The sequence below is a fragment of the Budorcas taxicolor genome, chromosome 1 (genome assembly GCF_023091745.1).
Source record: "Budorcas taxicolor isolate Tak-1 chromosome 1, Takin1.1, whole genome shotgun sequence".
Lineage (NCBI taxonomy): Eukaryota > Metazoa > Chordata > Mammalia > Artiodactyla > Bovidae > Budorcas > Budorcas taxicolor.
In genome coordinates, this window is record NC_068910.1 from 186,425,284 (window position 1) to 186,448,481 (window position 23,198).

A 23,198-nucleotide genomic window follows, 5' to 3' on the forward strand; every position below is an offset into this window, starting at 1 on the left:
AGATAGTGTGTGTCACATTTCATATTATAAGTCATTGTGATTCTCTGGATGAACTGTGGGTAATACAATCTTCAGAAAATCAATGAAACTATAAATTTAATTTTTTGCATTTTTAAATATATTGAACTTTAAAAAGATACACGTCTGTATGCATTTAATTTAGGATTTCAGGCTAAATAGTGGTTCAAATTTACATTTATATTGATAACATTTAGTAGGTGGAAACATTTTGTCAAAGGTAAGGAAATCTGCAGAAATTATTATAGATGAGTACAAATTAGAAAGAAACATTAGGCAGTTACAATGGCAGCCTGTGTCAGTAGTAGCGCTTCTACTATGTTATACAACAAGTTACTGATTTTTAACTTCTCAACACTTTTGGAATTTTGATTTTGGAGAGTAAATGATTATTTAAAAAATTAAGACTAATACTAAAAAAGCTGTCTTTTATTTGGACTTCATTACCAGTGTAACATAAACAGTAATAACTTAATACAATCCATATAATTTAAGTTGAGGGAGAGTTGTTTGGTTTACTCTGCAAATAGCTGAAATTAATCTGATGTTGGATTCTAAATTCTGATTTTTATTAGAGAAAAATAATCTCTTGGTTTATATCTCTAAATTTCAACAACTGTATTGTAAAACTTCTTTTTTTCCCCCCTCATCAAACAGCTTTAATGTTATATTTGCTGGTGGTCCAGAAGAAGTTCTAAAAAAGTTTCAAAAGTCAAACCACAAAGTAGTGTTTGCAGCTGATGGAATTCTGTGGCCAGATAAAAGACTAGCAGACAAGTATCCCATTGTGCACATTGGGAAACGCTACCTGAATTCAGGAGGTGAGTAAGATACTGGAAGAAAAGTGTAATGCGAGTCATGGATTAAAATGTTGATGAAACCACCTTTTTAAAAAATATGTGACTATAGACATGTTTTAAATAACCATTATCTTATTACTATGGAAAAATTATATCTGTTTAAATTCACAGTGTGTTTTATAGTTGACAAAACATTTTCTCATCTGTTATATGATGCTCCTAAAAACACTAGTAATGTGTTATTACTAGTGTAAATATTATTTATATGTAAATGTTATTGTTTCTACATTATAAGTGAGAAAACCATGTTTCCCTAATTTAAGTGACTTCTCCAATAGGCATTCAGTTATTAAAGGAAAAACTACAGGGATTCTGGTTGTCTGACTATAATTTCATTAAGAATTTGCTGGCTCTAGGTTAATGGGCTTAGTAAATTCCCTTACTTAGGAAAAACTGCAAGCTACACTTGAGTAGCTTTAACAAATAGGCATTAACTTTATCTATATTTTAAACAAATGGCCTGGTGGCTCAGATGGTAGAGAATCTGCATGCCAATGCAGGAGATCCGGGTTTGATCCCTGGGTCAGGAAGATCCCCTGGGAGAAGGGCATGGCAACCCATTCCAGGATTCTTGCCTGGAGAATTCCATGGACAGAGGAGCCTAGTGGGCTACAGTCCATGGGGTTGCAAAGAGTCGGACACGACTGAGTGACTAACACTTTGGCTTTCTTTCACTTTTATTTTAAATATATCGGAGTAAATGATTTGTCTTGAAATCCCTAGTCATAAAGATTCAACATTGAGTGCTTAGGTGAACTTAAAGTACTGCCTTAGCTATACCACTATGAATTAAGAAATAAATGATCAAGTTTCCCCCTTCCATCAAAAAATAAAATGAAGTTTGACTTTAGATACTATTTTATTTCTTAGACTGAGATTAAGTAAAAATATGGCCAGAAAACGTGGATATAGGACAGATAACTTGTCAGAGAAACAATGTTGAGTGGAAATTGTAAGTAAGCCACACTGGAAAGACAGATTTTATTGTGCATTACATAAAATAACCGATTGTATTCAGGCCAGTTCAAATAAGTGCTGTTTGAGATAGCAGATCTGGGTTTTAGACTTTACTCAATTACTTTTGTATATGAAACTTTTGACAAGTAACTTAGTTACAGCTCTACTCACCTGCATTTTCTTTTAGAAACCCATTTCCATGGTGATTCTTTGGAACTCCGTCAGCCCATATAAATTTGCTCTTCTGAAACCTTAAATCTTAGTGTGTACTGCCAAGTTTCAGCTCCCTTTTTTTCTCTTCAATACATTTTTCGTTCATGGTTTTGGGGATCTCCTGACCATTTTCTTTTTCTCCTAATTTATCTACCGTCTTTGGGTTTTACTTCAACATTCAAATCTGAACCTAGGGTTTCTCATATTGGTCACATTATCCTCTTAGATTTACAGTAAAGATGGCTGCCTGCTCTTGACTTCTCTGTCTAGGCAATTTTAAATGAGAATGAGAGCTCTATCTGCTCCCAACTGTCAGACCCTCAGTGATACATGGCTTATCTTTACCCTAAGTCCTAGATAGATTAAAACCCACTTAGCTATGGAATTCTGGGATGAGTTTTACTTTCTATTTATTAGTTTTTCTAAACATGACATGCTTAGTGAAACATAACATATGTAAAATCTAGATAGTGAAATATTTACTCAAAAATCTAAATTTCAAACAGAGGCATAGTACTTTGGAAGCAGTAAAACTAGCGAGTGCCTTTGTGAACAAGTTTAATTAAGGAGAATGTGTTTATAAGTGAGAAAGTGATCATGAAAAATGAAAGTGTTAGTCTCTCAGTCATGTTCTGCTGTTGCTGCTGCTAAGTCACTTCAGTCGTGCCAGACTCTGTACGACCTCATAGATGGCAGCCCACAGGCCCCTCTGTCCATGGGTTTCTCTAGGCAAGAATACTGGAGTGGGTTTCCATTATCGGCTCCAGGTGATCTTCCTGACTCAGGGATCAAACCCAGGTATCCTGCATTGAAGGCAAATTCTTTATGATCTGAGCCACCAGGGAAGCCCAAAAGTGATCAGACAGGGTATCAGAATATCATCCTTATTCTTTCTGTAGTCAGAATAATTAAAGAAATGCTAGAAAATCTAAGTATGTTCAATAAAAGTTTATGTAAATTTATGAATGATATAGAGAGTTATTTAAGAGACATGAGTTTTGTTTGTGTGTACCTCAGTTAGTTAAAAAGTCATGGAGAGTAAACATGTTTCCTTATGAGGAAAATGGTGGACTATTAGAAACTTTAGTCTTCTGAAATAGTATGGCAGTTTAATAGCAAAATGTACACCATAAACTACATATAACATGCTTTGAAAATAAATGTAATTTCTTCTCATTTTAAAGGGCATTTGTAATTTATAAAAAGGATAAGGAAACATAATTTTTGAAAAACAGTAATATAAACCATTGGAAAATGTCATATGTTGCTGCTTAAACATGTTTTTTTTTTATCACAGAAGATTAGTTTTAAGAGTTAAAAAACATATATTTTTCAGTGTTTTAGGATTTTTCTGATTTGGCAAAAATGAGGAAAAAATGAGCCACCAGTGACTGATTTAGTCATGTTTTCATTTTGTCTTGTTTGCTCTAGTTAACAATAATTTTCCTATTTCTTTTAATTCTTTTATTACTATGAGGACATTATAATTTTGAGGATAATAAGTTAGGTTTCTTTTCAATTTTCAGGAGTAAAATTGCTCCTTGTTAAAAGTATTGCATATCAATGAAACATAGCAGTTTGGCTGCATTTCTGAAATTCAGAGGAAGACTCAAACACAGGGAAAAATGATCCTGTTGTCTTTGTCTTTTATAGACAACTGTTGTTGGCATATTGAATGCTTGTGCTCTAAGGCCAAGGTAAAAAATCCAATTTTAGACTTCCTTTTTCCAGACCATGACAAAACCTAGCAGAAAATGGTTTAGCAGACATAGTAATGACTAGCTCAGTGAAGGAAAAATTCCCAAAATGTCCTAGATATAAAATTTCTTTGGGATGTTTGCAGTCAGTGACAAATCCAACATTCTTTTGATTATGTTAGCATCTCTGGCACTGACATTAAAACCACTGTAGTATTTTTTTTTTTTCCAGAAACAGTGAATCTTTTACATTGGATCTAAGAACAGCATTTCAGAAGAAAGAAAATTCTTCTGATTCTGATTTTTTCCCTAGTAACTCTTTTTTTCCCCTGACATGTGTTCAAAAACATTAGTTCTCTCTCTTGTATCAGTTAATCTGGGGAGATGGGTTGAATGGATGGGTTGTAGTAGCATGGAAACATATACACTATCATATGTAAAATAGATAGCTGGTGAGAATTTGCTGTATGACTCAGGGAACTCAAACCATGGCTCTGTGACGACCTAGAGGGGTTGGATGGAGTGGGAGGTGGGAGGGAATTTCAAGAGGAAGGGGACATATATATACCTATGGCTGACTCATGTTGATGTATAGCAGAAACCAATACAATATTGTAAAGCAGTTATCCTTTAATTAAAAATAAATGAATTAAAAAATTAATTTGGGGAATGTGTTTATTCAAAGAGAGTCTTTTATTTGCACTTGATAGTAAAAACTTTTTCTGTTTGAATTTATATATGAAACAAAGGACACTCAATAACTCATACTTCTCTCATGGTGAGCTGTGAAATTCTAAACTATGGATTAGGACTAATAGCTTTACAAATCTATGCAACTGGTCTATGAAATTAACACAGACATGAGTTTTGGTCTTTGAGTTCTAGATCCTCTATTCATTCTCTTTTCTATTGCAGGATTTATTGGTTATGCTCCTTATATCAACCGTATAGTTCAACAGTGGAATCTCCAGGATAATGATGACGATCAGTTATTTTACACTAAAATTTACATTGATCCACTGAAGAGGGTAGGTAATAGCTCTCACTTTCAATGTAATGTCTGGGTTCAAGTGGCTACTGGCACTCCAGTCATTGCATCCATATTTGGGCAATTTTGCAGGCAGAGTAATAAATATGGGGCCATCTCAGTTGTGTCAACTCTAAGGAACCTATCTGGAAGTCTCACAAAATGCTTTCTTATACTTTTCTTTGATCAGAACATATGTATTTGGCTACACATAATATGGAAAGGGTTCCCTGGTGGCTCAGTCCGTAAAGAATCTGCCTGCAATACAGGAAACTGAGGTTCGATCCCTGAGTCCGGAAGATCCCTGGAGAAGGAAATGGCAACCCACTCCAATATTCTTGCCTGGGAAATCCCATGGACAGAGGAGCCTAGTGGGCCACAGTCCATGGGGTTGCCAGTGTCGAACATGACTTAGCGATTAAACCACACACATACCATATCACAAAATGCAGGGGAGTTTTGTTCTTTATTTCAAGCACATGTGTTCTACTAAAATCTGAATTCTCTTATTAAGGAGAAGAATGTTGGGAACAAGAGCACCTTGCCTTAAACTCTAAGGACAATATTCCTGAGATTGATTTAAATGGAACTTTGGAGAAAAGTAAAAACAAAGTTCTTTAATTTGTTAGATACTATTTTCAGTATAATTACCTAATATAAGTTAATGTTCTATAAGTTTATTTTGTATAATCAATACAGTTCTAAAATTTATTCAGTTGTGTGTTTCAGGGTACTGTCATTAGGAAACAAGTGTTTGGTTTTTTTTTTAAGTATATTTTAGAGTGAGTTTGCACTGTGTCTGCTTTTGTATTTTTGATAAATACTATCTAAATATTTTAATTAGATACTTCTTAAGAAACTTTATTCTTAATTTTTTTTTTTTTTACTGTCTCTTATGTGACTGACACAAACAGCCTGAGGACTTATCTCTCATTCGAGAGGAGAAACCTACTCTTGGCATGAGTACTAGCCCTTGCAGCTTGATGCCTGTCTTTCTGAGTGTAATTCCACAGTGAAAGTGTGCTGAGTGGTATTTAATTGTTTTTGCTTTAGGATGTTTCCTCTGAAATCTCACTGCTGGGTCTGTAGTATTTTTAGTTGTGTAAATACTATTTATGTTTTCTCTAGGCATAAAATTTAATGTGGTTAGCATGTGTCTTAGTCTGCTTGGTTTGCCATAACAAAATATCATAGACTGAGTGGCTTAAATAACAGAAATTGTTTTCTCAGAGATCTGGAGGCTAGAAGTCTGATATCAGGGTGCCAGAATAGTTAGATTCTGGGGAGAACTCTCTTCCTGCCTTGTAGATGTCAGCCACCTTCTTGCTGTATTCCACACAGTGGAGAGAGAGATAAGAGATAGAGAGTGAAGTTTGGGGCTTGAACATATGAATTTTCAGGGAACACAAACATTCCATCTGTAATAGCATGCAAAGACAATTCTAGGAATATTATTTCAGAGCAATGTAGCTGAAAAATTGGTCCATTGAGAGTAAGGTTGTAAAGTAGATTAATGTTTATGATTAGATTGTCTTCCAGGGAACAAGTGTCTTAATTTCATTGCTGCAGTCACCATCTGTAGTGATTTTGGAGCCAAAGAAAATAAAACCTGCCACTGTTTCCAATTTTTCCCCATCTATTTGCCATGAATTGATGGGACTGGATGCCAAGATCTTAGTTTTTTAAATGTTAAGATTTAAGCCAGCCTTTTCTCCTTCTTCTTTTACCTTCATCAAGAAGCTCTTTAGTTCCTCTTCACTTTCTGTCATTAGATTGGTATCATCTGCATAGCTGAGGTTGTTGATATTTCTCCCAGCAGTCTTGATTCCAGCTTTTGATTCATCCAACCAGGCATTTTACATGATGTGCTCTGCATATAAGTTAAATAAGCAGGGTGATAATATACAGCCTTGATGTATATTATCCCAGTTTGGAACCAGTCTGTTGTTCCATGTCTGGTTCTAACTGTTGCTTTTAAACTTGCATATAGGTTTCTTGGGAGACAGGTAAGGTGGTCTTATATTCCATCTCTTTAAGAATATTCTACAGTTTGTTGTGATTCAAACAAAGGCCTTAGTGTAGTCACTGAAGCAGAAGTAAATGTTTTTCTGGAATCTCTTTGCTTTTTCTTTGATCCAACAGATGTTGGCAATTTGATTTCTGGTTCCTCTGCCTTTTCTAAATCCAGCTTGTACATCTGGAAGTTCTCGGTTCAATAACGAAACTGACCTTTTCTAGCCCTGTTGTCACTGCTGAGTTTTCCAGACTTGCAGACATATTGAGTGCAGCACATTAACAGAATCATCCTTTAGGATTTTATGTAGCTAAACTAGGATTCTACCACCTCCACTAGCTTTGTTCATAGTAATGCTTCCTAAGGCTTACTTGACTTCACTTTCCAGGATGTCTGGCTCTAAGTGAGTGACCACACTATCATTTTTATCTGCATCATTAAGACCTTTTTTGTGTAGTTCTTCTGTGTATTCTTGCTACTTCTTAGTATCTTCTGCTTCGGTTAGATCCTCACCATTTCTATCCTTTATTGTGCCCATGTTTGCATAAACTGTTGCCTTAGTATCTCATTTTCTTGAAGAGATCTTTAGTCTTTCCTATTCTATTGTTTTTTTATTTCTTTGCATTGTTTACTTAAGGTTTTCTTATCTCTCCTTGCTATTCTCTGGAACTCTGCATTCAGTTGGATATATCTTTCCCTTTCCCCTTTGCCTTTTGCTTCTCTTCTTATAAACCTGTTTTAGCAGTCAGGCAGATGAAACTGCATAATAATAATACCCAACCTCAATAGCTTAATATAACACATAACATGGGTCTTTCTGAAGAAGTTTATTGGAATAATTTGTGTTTTGGATCTTCATATTCCCCCAAAGAGCAAACTATATCAACACGATAGTGTTGTTTGCTGTTTCTTTTGTCATTTTAAATATTTTTTTTTCCATTCTTATTTTTAGGAAGCTATTAACATCACATTGGATCACAAATGTAAAATTTTCCAGACCTTAAATGGAGCTGTAGGTATGCTTCCTAAATAGTGGGTTGCTCGTGTGTACAAATGAACACCAGTGTTGTCAACTGTTTATCCTTTTTTATATTCATTCTGGAGCTATGACTAAGGTTGACATGTAGGTATTGCAACTATTAAGCAAAATATTAGAGTTAAGCTGAGCTTGATAGAAATACATTAGTTAAAATCATTTCCTACGAATAGTACAGAAAGATAAACTTCTGTTTTTAGGTAACTTAAACTTTAGTGATTTACCACTGGGGACTCTAGATATAGTTTTAAATTAATTACATTTTGTTATTACAGTTTTCAGTGTCAGCTTTTAATATTGTGAATTACTCAGCAGTATTAAATTATTTTAATATAGGTTAAAGGTAACTGGTAATGAGACATGTACTATGGAGTGTGGTGTATGTGTGTGTGCATGCCTGTATATGTTTTCCTTGTAGAGGTGTATTTTAATAAAAATACATGAATACATTAAATTTAATTAATTGATACATTAAAAAATACATTGATACCTCGCATTAATACCTCACAAATGCATTAATACCTCACAAATTAAAAATATATTGCAATTCAATATACTTCTTTAAGGCAGTTCATAAATTAAAAGATTCTTAGAGTAGAAGGCATTTAGTTCAGAGTGCTCTGGAAATATGAGGAAAGGAGCTTGAAAACAAAAAAAAATGTTTCTGCTCCTTGTTTTAGCTCCTTGTGCTGACTTGTGTATTCCTGGAATTAGCATTAGGCCTGATTTTCAAGAACTTGAAGTACTATCAGTGATGCCAGTTGTAGAAACCTGGCTTATGCCTGGCAATTTTCTACTTGCTAGATATATATTGTTACCTTCATAATAGCCTAGAAAATCAGGCAAGAATCCCATTTTACATATGAATAAATTGAGACAATAATTTAATCCATTTGGGATTATATCACTTTCAAAAGACAGGGACAGTATTGTGAAGATGCTTTCTTTCAACCAAGACCTCTCAGTGTGTTAGCAGGTCCGTTTGCCAGCACCAGGTTGCAGAAGGTCAGGTGCTTAGCATCTGCATCTGTGTCAGTGTTGTCCTTCATTTTGGATATCTGCTGACTTGAAGCAGGCAAAGTTTCTAAAAGTGTGGCACATAGCGTGCATGAGAAGTTTTACAATGAACTAAAATATGTAGATAGATATGTACATGAATATGTGTATATGAACACATACACACACATTTTAAATGACTAAAATCTGTCTTTTTTAAAATGCAGATGAAGTTGTTTTGAAATTTGAAAATGGCAAAGCCAGAGCCAAAAATGTATTTTATGAAACATTACCAGTGATGATTAATGGAAATGGACCTACCAAGGTGAGTCACAGTGGAGAGCTTTCTCTGTTTCTTTATTTCTTGAGGATGGATTACTGAGAAGTATATATTGATAGAATGACTTCTTCCCCTCCTTCCCCTTTTCCCCCTTCTTCCCCTCCTTCCCCTCCTTCCCCTTTTCCCCCTCCTTCCCCTTTTCCCCCTTCTTCCCCTCCTTCCCCTTTTCCCCCTTCTTCCCCTCTCCCTCCTTCCCTTCCTTCTTCCCCTCCCCATTTCCTTCTCTCCCACCTTTTCCTCCCCCTCTTCCTCCTTTAATATCTTTAAGAGGCTTGATAAATAACAAGATTCTACTGTATAGACAGGGAAATTCAATACCCTGTGATAAATCATAATGGAAAGAATATTAAAAAAAATAATGTCTATTCATGTTTAACTGAGTCACTTTGCTGTACAGCAGAGATTGCCACAACGTATTTTGGTGCCAACAATCTACTAGTTTCGTTCCTTTACATACTGTATTATCTGATTTCATTCAGATTAATCAAACTGATGATTTTTTCCTCAGGAGATTGATAGCTTTCTATTCTATTTGTAACACATTTCAGTTTAGTGTTTTGTGTAACAGCTTACTTGAGAGTAAACCACATTCCCTCAAAACAGAGTATCCTTTCTGAATAAATGTTGAAGTTTATAAGGGTTCATTTGTTTCACTTGAGTCACTATTGTCAAAGTTAACCGGTCTGTTAACGCTGGGGTGTAACTGTGTATCCCAAAAGCTTCCGCTTGAATTTATGATGGATATACTTGAAAGACATAATTTTTCTAATGAAATTTTATATGCTTTTCAAATATATATAATTGATTTTGCTGAAAGTGTTACTGACTGAAAAATCTGTAATGAGTTTGTATTTCTGGTATCCAATTAAAATGGAAATATTAATTGTTTTGTATATACTTATATATAATACACATATATACATACACACACATATATATACACACAAACATACACATATATGGTTAGTGATATCATGCTTAAAACAATGTTCTGGCATACCAAGATGATGCCTGGATTACCCATAAGTACATAGAAAAGAGATTATTAGATGAATTTGCATTGTGGAAAGAGAGATGGGAGATGAGGTCTGCTATTTCATAGCAGTGAGAAGCCTGAATTCCAATAAAAGCTATATGCTTGGGAAGACAGTCAAGGAAGAGCCCACATTGGCAGCTTTTCCACCATAAAAATGGAGAAAGTAGATTACCCTTCTCTACTTATTTTCCACCTTGCTTTTCATCACATTCCAGCCCTCCTACAGAACCTTGGCTGTGGACTCCTTTTTCAGTCTGATAACAGTTTTCCCAGCTCTAGTCTCTCCTTCTCATCAACATTTTAAAGAAGTGAAGTCTTTCTCATCCTATGAACCCAGCCAACACAAACTATAACATCCTTCTCAGTCTACATTGCTTTCCAGCAGTGTAGGACATTTTCGTTCCCCTCACAGCCACGCTCTTTAGAGACTATTGCTCTTCCCACCACCCAGGAATGGCTCCTGCCAAAGTGTTATGTTGTGATATCCTTGTTGAGGAGTAGACACAAAGATGCTCTCATTTATCTTTCATCCAAAGATAACATTTGATGATGTTCATCCCATTTGGTTCAATTTGAAATACTTCCTTTTGCTTCCATCATGCTCTGCTGGTTTGTCTAATAACTTTCTGGCCAATCCTCCTTCTTCTTTAGTTTCTCTGTTTATCTTTCTTATATACACTACTAAGTCACTTCAGTCGTGTCTGACTCTGTGCAACCCCATGGATGGCAGCCCACCTGGCTCCCCTGTCCCTGGGATTCTCCAGGCAAGAACACTGGAGTGGGTTGCCATTTCCTTCTCCAATGCATGAAAGTGAAAAGTGAAAGTGACTGACTGTGCTGGGGTTTCATTGCTGTGCATGTACTTTCTCTAGTTGTGATGAGTGAGGGCTACTCTCTAGTTGTGGTGCTAGAGCTTCTCCTTGCACTGGTTTTTCTTGCTGCAGAGCACAGACTCTAGGCACGTGGGCTTCAGTAATTGCAGTGCAGAGGCTCAGTAGTTGTGGCTCTCAGGCTCTAGAGCCCAGGCTCAGTATTTGTGGCACACAGGTTTAGTTGCTCAGTGGCATGTGAGATCTTTCTGGACCAGGGATTGAACCTGTGTCCCCTGCACTGGCAGGCAGATTCTTAACCCCTGGACCACCAGGGAAAGTCCATTAATATAAATTTTTAAAATGTAACACTTTGTGTAGTGAAATTCAGGTCCTCTTCCTATATTGTTTTAGTTAAGTTTTCTGTATCTGTCGGAGACATTCTTTTCTCTGTATTCTTAGGTAATCTGCTTCATTCCCAAGTCAGAAAGTCTCTCAGTGGTAATTATTTTCAAATCCTTGCTGTAACTTCTATCTTTCCTGAGCTCTGGGTTTGAATGCCCAATTGTTAGATTTATCTGTGTGTCAAGGCCTGGAGCTCAAGACCTTCAGTTCTTTCCCTCTTCCACCCAATTGATTAGCCACAACCTGGTCTTTGTTTTAGCTGTAGTTGCCTCTCTCTTCCAGTCCCCCTGGAGAAGTAAATGGCAACCCACTCCAGTATTCTTGCCTGGGAAATCCCATGGACAGAGGAGCCTGGCAGGCTACAGTCCATGGGGTCGCAAGAGTTGGACACGACTGAGCAACTAAACCAACTATCCAATCCAAGAGCTATACCTTCTAACTCTGTGCATGGTGGTTTGACTAATTTTCTTAGAGTCAAGAGCAACTTTTTAATGTAGGCCACTCCAGTGACAGTCATCTGCCAGCAGCTTGGACCTAGAGTATTCTGCAGAAGCAAAAACCCAGTCACATTACTCAACCTGTGTGCTGCCCTCTGTAGTCTTAGCTATGAAGTTGCACATTCTCAACTTGTTTTGTAAAGTTTTGTGTTTTTTTTTTTTCCTTTGAAGTTTGCTTCTGGTTTAAGGGTTCCCAGTCTACCATCTCATCTTCTCCCCCACTCCTGATACTATAATATCTATACACCATTTCTCCTTCTCACTCTCTCCCTCAACTCCTGCCATACTGAGTTAATTTAAACTTTGCAAACGTTTCATGTTTCCTCTGTCTGCAAGTCTTCTGTACATGCACATCACTCACTGTGGAATCCTCTGACCCTAATTCCTATCTGCTGTACCCATCTATTAAGTGCTATTCATCTTTTGTGTGTGCTTAATCACTCAGTTGTGTCTAATCCTTTTGGATCCTTTTGTGATCCTTTGGAAAGAAGCTTGCCAGGCTTCTCTGTCCCTGGGACTCTCCAGGCAAGAATACTGGAGTGGGTTGCCTTGCCCTCTTCCAGGGGATCATCCTGACCCAGGGGTCAAACCCATGTCTCCCGTGTCTCCTGCATTGCAGGTGGATTCTTTACCTGCTGAGCCATTCATCTTTTAGGTGTCAGCTTAGTCTTTACTCCTCAAGTTTCCTGCATGCCTTCATAATATCTGGAACTTTGTCTATCACAGAACATAATACCACACTCTGTACAGGGACAGCATTGACCTGTTTTAAATTTTTGTCTCTTACTGGGTCTGTCGCCTAGGAATTATAGAAATCGTATCTATCCTGTTCACTTTTTGTTTTGCCAGGCTTCAGCATATGTGCAGCATATGTTTATCTTTCAATAAATTGTGTTTGAATGTCAAGGTCTATAAATAGTCCAGTGACTTAGCATTATTCTTGGGAATAGTGAAGTGGATTTTTTTCTGGCAGGGCAAAATATTCATGCAATATGTATGGGTCCCTGTAACTTTCCCTAGACAGATAAATGGATTTCTACAGCCAGTTCTATAACTAAATAGTGTGCTATTTCTCCTTAGTAATGTAATACTTGAATCAAACTTAAATGTCTTTAAGAGGGCGGTTGGTCCCCAAAATTTGGCTATTTTGAGTGAGGCCTGATATTCAGTGATTTCATTGTATTCACCCGTTTTTTCCAGATTTCCAGGGTAATGCTGGTAGTTTTACAAAGTGATTAAAAGACTTCTCATAAGAAAACTAGCTCTTAGTCCTTAGTCATTTAGAAAGTTCTATATGTACTAAGAAATTTTAAGTCTTCCGAGCAACATTTTTAGTTTGGGTTCTCTGTTTCTGGCATTTCAAGCAGTATGATGATCCCATTATATTTTCTGTGACATGACCTTATAATTCTATTTGGCAGCAAAAATGAAGTAATTTTTTATTGTAAAATTATATTTGGTATAATATAAAATTTGAGAAAGGGCTATATAAATGAGCATTCAAACCAGTGCCTTCAAACTAATGCCAATTGGCTTTCAAACTAATGCCAATACTTTATTCAGTAATATGTTAAAAAATATCATATATTACCCAGGATAATGAAGAAAATAAAAGCAGATTACTCTTTTTAGATATACCATTTTTATTTAACCATCATAAAAGATGAAAGGATTTTTATATATTTTGTTAGTTAGCTTTTTTTTTTTTTAGTAAGGAATGATTATAATGTCAGTGGTTTTGAGCCATAACCTCATGAATGTTAATATTTAAAACATTTTTATTTAAAAATGTGCATAATGTATAAATGGTAAATTGTTGATAATGTGTTTATAGACCAAAGTATGTACAGATGAGTTTATTTCTTACTTTCTTGAAATCTCATGCTGTTTAACTTTTAAATTATAAATAAATTTAAAAATCACTTATAATCCCACTACATCTCATTTTGTTTTCATTCATAGTTACTTTCAGTCTTTATGTCCTTGCAATATGTACCTTTAAGCATTCATATTTTTCATTTGTTTTCATAATGATGTATAAACAACTTTGTTGCTTTTAAATTAACATTCTTTTTGAAATATGTTTTTTATTTATTCTACATAATTGTCTTCATACTTGTCTAGGTATATTCTAATGTAAATCAGTTTTTAGATAGAAACCATGACTTCTGGTTTGAAGTTTTGCTTTTTATTCTTGAAACTTATTTACTGTTAGTAACACATCATAAGATGCTTATTTTAATTCCTTTTTTCTTTTAAATATCAGATAATGTACATCTTAAGGTAAATCATTATGAAATTGATAGTATTTTTATACAAACAGAAGTTAAACATAAGAAAAGCAGATCATCTAATTTGCACATGAAAACAAGTCATTTCAGAAATGAATTTGATCTGCAATAAAAATAGGGACTCTAATTTTGTGCATATAACCTCAATGCTTGGGTCACTATGACCTTGAATACTTGGGTGACTTGAAAAAAATGAAAGAAAAAAGAAAAGATTCAGTTGGAAAACTTTCTCTGCCAGTGACATGACATCACCCTTGGAAATGTTTCGATATTGTGAAAACAGGATTAAGAAAGCACTACCACCTAGTAGCTGGGGACTTCCTGGAACAGCCTAACTACATAAACAGTTCTCTGCACTTTCCAAAGCTGCCAGCACAAATGTCTGCTATTTTTGATGAAGAAAACAGATGGAAACAGAGGGTAAGGGTGATGGGTAACCTCTGCCTGTGTGATGAGAGATCCAAAAAGAGAGAGATTTCCAGTCTTAGTGATCTCTGAAAATCAAATAGATGTAAAAAGTAAAAAAGTTTTAAAGTTTAATTCTGAAAACTAAATGTAATGTCTTTTATGCTCTAACCTTTTAAAAAAGATATTGATCATTTTCATATTCACCTAGGGGTCCTAACAGACTCATCAGTAATTCATGAAATAAATATTTAATTTCTTATGAGATTTCTGAGATAAGGAAGGTGCCAGTCTTTATATATAGGTGGGAATTTTAGATATGTCCAACCATGGGGGAGATTTTTTTTCTTCTAAACAAATTATTTCCCAGGATATTTAAAACAAAACTATGTATTTCTCAACAGCTTTAAAAAAAATTCCTTTTAGAAGTAATGCTTAATAGACAACCCATTTAAACATGAATCTCTATTCTATTTTTAATTCAAAAACATAATGATTAACATTTGCACTTGTAGTTTGACAATAGTAAAATTTTTGTTTTTGTTATAGAAACGTATTCAAATCATCATATTGATTCTTGAAATGTCGTTAATGAATATCATAACTGCATATTTTCTGCCTTGTAATTTGTTTCCTGACTTTTCATGTAGTACAAGAGGGGTGTGAATGAGTTACTTTTCCATGTCTTATGATTGTGCTGTAGAGAATAATGTGACTATCTATAATATCTATAAAACACAAAGGTTTTCTCTTTGTAATTATACTGTGCTTGTTTCAATAGCCTTTGCTTCAGTTTTAGTACAATAAAAATACCAAATATTTGAGAAGAATCAGATAAAATAGTACTGAACTAATTTCTTTATCTATTCTATACCATAAGATCTCTTTTAAGGTCTTCAGTTCAGTTCAGTCACTTAATCGTGTTCTACTCTTTACGACCCCATGAACCACAGCACGCCAGGCCTCCCTTTCTAGCGCTGACTCCCGGTGTCCGCCCAAACCCATGTCCATCGAGTTGGTGATGCCATCCAGCCATCTCATCCTCTGTCGTCCCCTTCTCCTCCTGCCCCCAATCCCTCCCAGCATCAGGATCTTTTCAAATGAGTCAGCTCTTTGCAACAGGTGGCCAAAGTATTGGAGTTTCAGCTTCAACATCAGTCCTTCCAATGAATACCCAGGACTGATCTCCTTTAGGATGAACTGGTTGGATCTCCTTGCATTCCAAGGACTCTCAAGAGTCTTCTCCAAAACCACAGTTCAAAAGCATCAATTTTTCAGCGCTCAGCTTTCTTCACAGTCCAACTCTCACATCCGTACATGACTACTGGAAAAACCAAAGCCTTGACTAGACAGACCTTTGCTGGCAAAGTAATGTCTCTGCTTTTTAATATGCTGTCTAGGTTGGTCATAACTTTCCTTCCAAGGAGTAAGCATCTTTTAATTTCATGGCTGCAGTCACCATCTGCAGTGATTTTGGAGCCCAAAAAGCTAAAGTCTGACACTGTTTCTACTGTTTCCCCATCTCTTTCCCATGAGGTGATGGGACCGGATGCCATGATCTTCGTTTTCTGAATGTTGAGCTTTAAGCCAACTTTTTCACTCTCCTCTTTCACTCTCATCAAGAGGCTTTTTAGTTCCTCTTCACTTTCTGCCATAAGGGTGGTGTCATCTGCATATCTGAGGTTATTGATATTTCTCCCAGCAAATAAGTTTAGTAAATATCTATCATCTCATATAAGTACAAAATAAAAGAAAAAGAAAAAATGTTTTCTTGCGATGAGAACTCAGGATTTGTTTCCTAACAACTTTTATGTATAACTTAGAGCAGTGTTAATTGTATTTATCATGTTTATTACATCTGTAATACTTACAGTTGAAATTTGTACCTTTTGATCACCATCCAAGTTTAGCTCGTCCACCTCTTGCCTCTGGTAACCATATATCTGATTTCTTTTTCTATGAGATTGTTTGCATGCTTGTTTCTTTTTGAAGTATTATAATTGCCTAAAATACTGTGTTCCTGGTGTACAACATAGTGATTTGATATTTCTGTACTTTACAAAATGATCGCTATAATAAATCTAATCATCATTAAATCACCGTAAAAGGTACTACATTATTTATTTACTATATTCTTCACACTGTTCATTTCATGCACATCTCATTTATTTTGTAACTGGAAATTTGTACTTATTTATCTCCCTCATCTAATTTTCTCATCCCACCACTCTCATCCCCTCTGGCAACCACCTGTTTGTTCTTGTATCTATGATTGTTTCTAATTAGTTATGTTTATTCATTTGTTTTTAGATTCCATATATACATGAAATCATATGGCATTTGCCTTTCATTGTCTGACTTATTTCACTTAGAATAAAATCCTCTTGGTTTATCCATGTTGTTGCAAATGGCAAGATTTCATTCATTTTATGGCTGAGTAATATTTTATATATATATATATCACAATTTCTTTATACATTCATGCAATGATGGACACTTGGGTTGCCTCCATACCCTAGCTATTGTAAATAATGCTTCATTGAACATAGGTGTGTATATATCTTTTTGAATTAGTGTTTTTGTTTTCTTGGGAAAAATATCCAGACATGGAATATGTGCATCATATGTTAGTTGTGTATTTCATTTTTTGAGGTACCTCCAACTTGTTTTCCATAGTGGCTGCATCAATTTGCATTCTCATTAGCATTGTGTAAGTGTTCCTGCTTTTCTACATCCTTGCCAACACCTGTTACTTAATGTTTTTTTTTTTTTTTGATAGTAGCTATTTTAACAGGTATCTCATTGTGGTTTTGGTTGCATTTACCTGATGATTAATGTTGTTGAGCATTTTTTCATGTGTCTGATGGCCATTTGCATGTCTTCTTTGGTGAAATATCTATTTACATCCCCTGCCTGTATTTTCATTGGGTTGTTGTTTCTTTTTTTTTCTTTTTTTGATATTGAATTGTATGAGTTCTTTGTATATTTTGGTTATTAACCCCTTTTTTGGACATATCATTTGCAAATATCTTCTCCCATTCAGTGGGTAGTCTTTTTGTTTTGTTGATAGTAGTTTCATGTGCAGAAATTGTTATATGTGCAAAAACTTTAAGTTTGATTTAGTCCCATTTGTTTATTTTGCTTTTGTTTTCCTTGCCTGAGGAGGCATAACCAAAAACCACTGCTAACATCGATGTTAAAAAGCATACTACCTATGTTTTCTTCTTCACGTTTTATGGTTTCAGGTCTTAGATTTAATTCCTTCATTTGTTTTGAGTTTCTTGTTGTATAGTATATGGTATGAGAAAATAGTCCATTTGGGTTCTTTTGAATGTAGCTGTCCAGTTTTCCCGGCACCATTTGTTAAAGAGGCTGTCTATTCTCATTGTATATTCTTGCCTTCTATGTCACAGATCATTAACTATATAAGTGTAGGTTTATTTCTGGTCTCACTATTTTATGCCTTTTATCTATGTGTCTGTTTTCATGTCAATACTATATTGTTGTGATTACTGTTCTTTCGGGTATAGTGTGAAACCAGGTAGTACAATACTTCCAGTTTTCTGCTTCTTTCTCAAGATTGCTTTGGCTATGTGACCTCTTTTGTTGTTTCATATAAATTTTAGGATTATTCTAGTTGTGTGAAAAATGCTATGGGTATTTTGATAGGAATTACATTGAATCTGGAGATTGCTCTGAGTAGTATGGACATTTTCACAGTATTAATTCTTCTAGTCTGTGAGCACAGTTTATCTCTTCATTTAATTGTGTCTTCCTCAGTTTATTTCCCCAATGTTTTATAGTTTCTAGAGTACAAATCTTTTACTTCCTTGATTAAATTTATTCCTAGGAAATTTATTCTTCTCTATGCAATTGTAAATGAAGTTGTTTTCTATAAATTTCTGGTCAATTATTATTCGTGTATAGAAATGCAGTAGATTTCTGTGTTTTGTTTGTATCTTGTGACTTTACTCAATTCATTTCATAGGTCTAATAGTTTTTTGTGTGGAGTATTTAAAGTTTTCTATATATAGTACCATATATATATAGTACCATATATAGTTTTCTATATATAGTACATGTCATCTGCAAAGAGTGGCAGTTTCAATTTGGATGAATTTTATCTCATTTTCTTGCCTAATTGTTCTGGCAAGGGCTTCCAAACTATGTTGAATAAAATCAGGAAGAGTGGGATCCTTGTTTTCTTCCTAGTTTAGAGGAAATGCTTTCAGCTTTTCACCACTGAATATGACATGAACTGTGAGTTTGTCATATATGGCCTTTAGGTTGAGGTATGTTTCCTTTGTAACCACTTTGTTGAGAGTTTTTGATGTAAAATGGATATTGAATTTTGTCAAAAGTTTTTCTGCATCTGGTTATATGATTTTTATCCTTCATTTTGTTAATGTGGTGTTTCACATTGAGTGATTTGTATATATTGAACTATTCTTGTGTCCCTAGAGTAAATCCTACTGGATCATGATTTATAATCCTTTTAATGTGTTACTGAATTTAGTTTGCTGATATTCTGTTGAAGAATTTTGTATCCAAGTTTATCAGGGATAATTATCTATTATTTTCTCTGTTTTCATAGTGTCTTTGATTTTGATATCAGGGTAATGCCATGTAGAATGAGTTTAAAAACATTCCATCCTTCCCCTTCAGTTTTTTGAAATAGTTTGAGAAGAATAGGTATTAAGAATATGTTTGAGAATACCCTTTTTTTATCCCCTCACTTTTTGTGTGATTTTAGATGTCAAGTGAGTCCTTTGATGGAAACATGTATATGGAGCTTGTTTTCCTTTTAACCCATTGAGCCATCCTATTTTCTGGAATTCAACATTTAGTCCATTTACATTTAAAGTAATTGTTGACAGACATGTACTTATTACAATGTTGTTAGTTGTTTTCTGGTTATTTTTGGCATTCTTCTCTGTTCCTTTCTTCTCTTAGTCCCTTATGATTTGGTTACTGAGTTATGTTTGTGTTACTTCCTCTTTATCTTTTGTGTATCTATTACATGTTTTTGATTCATGGTTACCATGAAGTTCTTATATAGTAAATATCAGTATATTTTAAGTTGACCATTGCTCAAGTTTGGCTGTATTCTAAAAACACTACATTTTTACTCCTCTCTGCCACATTTTATGTTTTTGGTGTCTTATTTTACTTTTTTTAAATTTTGTACATTGTTAAATAATTAATATTTGATTTTACTAGTTTTGTATTTTAGCCTTCATACTAGCTGCATAGTTGGTTGGTCCATTACTTTTACTAAATATTTGGCTTTACTGGTGGTATTTTTCTCTTTTATAATTTTCGTAGTTCTGGTTATGTTCTTGTCTTTTCTGTTCAAGGAAGACCCTTTAACATTTCTTATAAGGTTGGCTTAGTGGTGATGAACTCCTTTACCTTTTGCTAGTCTGGTAAACTCTTTATCTCTTCTTCAATACTGCATGTTAACTTCACCAGATAGAGGTTCTTGGTTGTGATCTTCCTTTCAGTACTTTGAATATGTCATGCCATTCCTTGGCCTACAAGTTTTCTGCTGAAAAATCAGCTGATAATCTCACAGGGTTTATTTTGTATGTGACAAGTTTTTTTGTTTTGTTTTGTTTTTTGCTGCCCTTCAGTTCAGTTCAGTTCAGTTGCTCAGTCGTGTCCAACTCTTTGCGACCCCATGAATTTCAGCACGCCAGGCCTCCCTGTCCATCACCAACTCCCGGAGTTTATTCAAATTCATGTCCGTCGAGTTGGTGATGCCATCCAGCCATCTCATCCTCCGTCGTCCCCTTCTCCTCCTGCCCCCATCCCTCCCAGCATCAGAGTCTTTTCCAATGAGTCAGCTCTTTGCGTGAGGTGGCCAAAGTATTGGAGTTTCAGCTTCAGTATCATTCCCTCCAAAGAAATCCCAGGGTTGATCTCTTTCAGAATGGACTGGTTGGATCTCCTTGCAGTCCGAGGCATTCTCAAGAGTCTTCTCCAACACCATAGTTCGAAAGCATCAATTCTTTGGCGCTCAGCTTTCTTCACAGTCCAACTCTCACATCCGTATATGACCACAGGAAAAACAATAGCCTTGACTAGATGGACTTTAGTTGGCAAAGTAATGTCTCTGCTTTTGAACATGCTATCTGGGTTGGTCATAACTTTCCTTGCTGCCCTTAATACTCTCTTTATCTTTAACTTCTGACATTTTGATGGTAGTGTATTTGTGTAGGGTCCCTTTGGATTGACTTTATTTGGAATTCTCTGGGATTCCTAGACTTGAATGTGTTTCCTTCACCATTTTAGGGGAATTTATATCCATTATCTCTTGAAATATCTCTGTCCCTTTCTTTTCCTTCTGGGAATGTATAATGCAAATGTTAGAATGCCTGTTGTGCCCCAGCGGCTCCTTAAACTATCCTCATTTTTAAAAATTCTTTTTTTGTTTTGCTGTTTTGATTGGGTGATTTCCTATTAGCCTGTCTTCCGTATTGCTGATCCTTTCCTCTGCATCATCTAATCTGCCTGTGATTCCCTCTAGTTTCTAACTTAGCTCCGTTTCATTTAATTCTTTTTCTGAGGTTTTGTCTTCTTTGTAACATTATTTGTAACATTATTCCTTTGTCTCCTCATATAAAGTAATTTTCTGTTTCTATGTATTAGGTAGATCAGCTATTATCTCCTGGTCTTTAAAGAGTGACTTTGTATAGAAGGTTTCCTGTGGGGTTCAGTAGTGTGGCCCCTCCTGATCACCAGAGCCAGGTGCTCCAGAAATGTCCTCTGTGTGGGCTGTGTGCATACTCCTGTTATCACTGAGTTGCGATTGCTTTGGGTGCACTAGTGTATGGGGCTGGTTCCCAGTACAGCCAGCTGTAAGGCCTGGCCACAATCTGCCAGCTCATTTATACTCAGAGAAAGTTTCAACAGATCATACCCCTCAGGTACATGCCCTAAAATTAATAAATGAATTTCCTTTTTGTATGACCCAGGCACTTTTCTAACTGCTGCCTCTGCACTGGGATTTGGAAAGAGTGAATCTGTGCCTTCACCCTTTAAGAGCAGTCTCAGTTTCCTACAGGCTTCTAGCTCTCCCACATGTAAGCCCCTCTGGTTTTAAAGCCAGATATTATACTGGCTCATCTTCCTGGTGCAGGTCTTCTAAGATGGGGAGCCCAATGTTGGACTTGGGCCCTTGGCCCTTTGGAGAAAACCCTTAGGGCTGTGATACCCCTCCTGCTTGTGGATTGCTCCACTGTGGGCATGGGTTCTGCCTAAACTGCATGTCTGCTCCTACCTGTCTCACTGTTGCTTTTTGTTTTTATCTTCAGTTATAGAAAATATTTTCTGTTAGTGTTATGGTCATTCTCAGAGATGGTTCTCTCTATGTAGTTGTAATTTTGGTGTATGTGTGGGGAGAGGTGAGCCCAAGATCTCCCTACTCCATCATCTTGTTCTACCTCCCACCCACAACTGTAGTTTATTATTGATAGGGTTTGTGGGGTGGCTCTAATTAGAACTTATTCTAGATCTATTTTAATCTACAGGCTTTCTTTTCCTCAAGTCAGTATTCCAGAATCACTGCCCAGAAGCCTGGGTTATAGTGAGTACATAGTTTCCCAGAAGAGCTTAGTGCCTTTTGGTGATAAAGTATATACAATATTTGTTTTGTGTGGTGATGGTAGTAAGAGGTCACACTGGCACTTACCCATTCTCTGTACATGTCTAGACTGAACCTTTAAGCATATTTATATTATTACTAAATTAGTATTCACAGAACTGCTTTTATTTGTTTTATTTTTGTTAATAAGCTTCATTAGTTCAATTAAAACTGTGTTAAATTGTTTGACATATTTCTTTAATGGTGTCTCTTCTTATTTTTGATATATTGAAATGTTACCTTTATGTATAATGCATTTTTTGGCATTTCTAGACAAAGCTTGCTTTCATTTATGATTCACAGTCTGAAGAGAACTTTGTTCTTTGTATATCTCTAGGTGACAAATATTTGTAGAATTATTAAGGGGATGTACCTAAAGCAGAAAACATGCTTTGAAGTTAGAGGTTTATAGAATGAAAGTACATTGATGGGAAAGTCTTACTTTTGTTAATAGTGCAGTTTTCCTTCTTTTCCAGATCCTCCTGAATTATTTTGGAAACTATATACCTAATGCATGGACACAAGATAATGGCTGCACTCTTTGCGAAGTGGATACAATTGACTTGTCTGAAGTAGATGTGAGTGGAATTGACTCTGGGTGAAATGTAGTAATAAAAGTATATTTTCATGAACTGCAATGGTTTGTAAAATAAAAATGACACATTTTATAGTGTTGATAATTTTGTAGATAATAGATTTATAAATCTAAAACTTGATGACAGAAAATTGCTGGATATGTATATTTATAGAAAAACCAGATAATAATTGACCCCAATTGACCCCAGTAAAAGGGGCTTGGTTGTTAATATTTGCTAGCTTGCTATGAGTGGGAATTCTTGTTTTTAGTCTTTAACTTGATCAAAGGATTGAGGAAAATAATGGTTATAATGCTTCAGTTTTGTATTGACTAATTTTATCTGTCAAAATTAGTTGATTAGCTTGATTTTCAAAT

The 23,198-nt window shown here is 35.4% G+C and overlaps 1 protein-coding gene across 1 annotated transcript in view; it reads left to right on the forward strand.

The window, feature by feature from the left end:
- PLOD2 (procollagen-lysine,2-oxoglutarate 5-dioxygenase 2) overlaps window positions 1-23,198 on the forward strand; it is a 118,204-nt gene that overhangs the window by 70,247 nt on the left and 24,759 nt on the right. Inside the window, exons 4-8 of the mRNA XM_052638598.1 lie at window positions 676-839; window positions 4,661-4,773; window positions 7,739-7,802; window positions 9,046-9,143; window positions 22,723-22,824. Of these exons, the coding sequence (XP_052494558.1) occupies window positions 676-839; window positions 4,661-4,773; window positions 7,739-7,802; window positions 9,046-9,143; window positions 22,723-22,824 (541 nt within the window). The remainder of the gene's footprint in view (window positions 1-675; window positions 840-4,660; window positions 4,774-7,738; window positions 7,803-9,045; window positions 9,144-22,722; window positions 22,825-23,198) is intronic.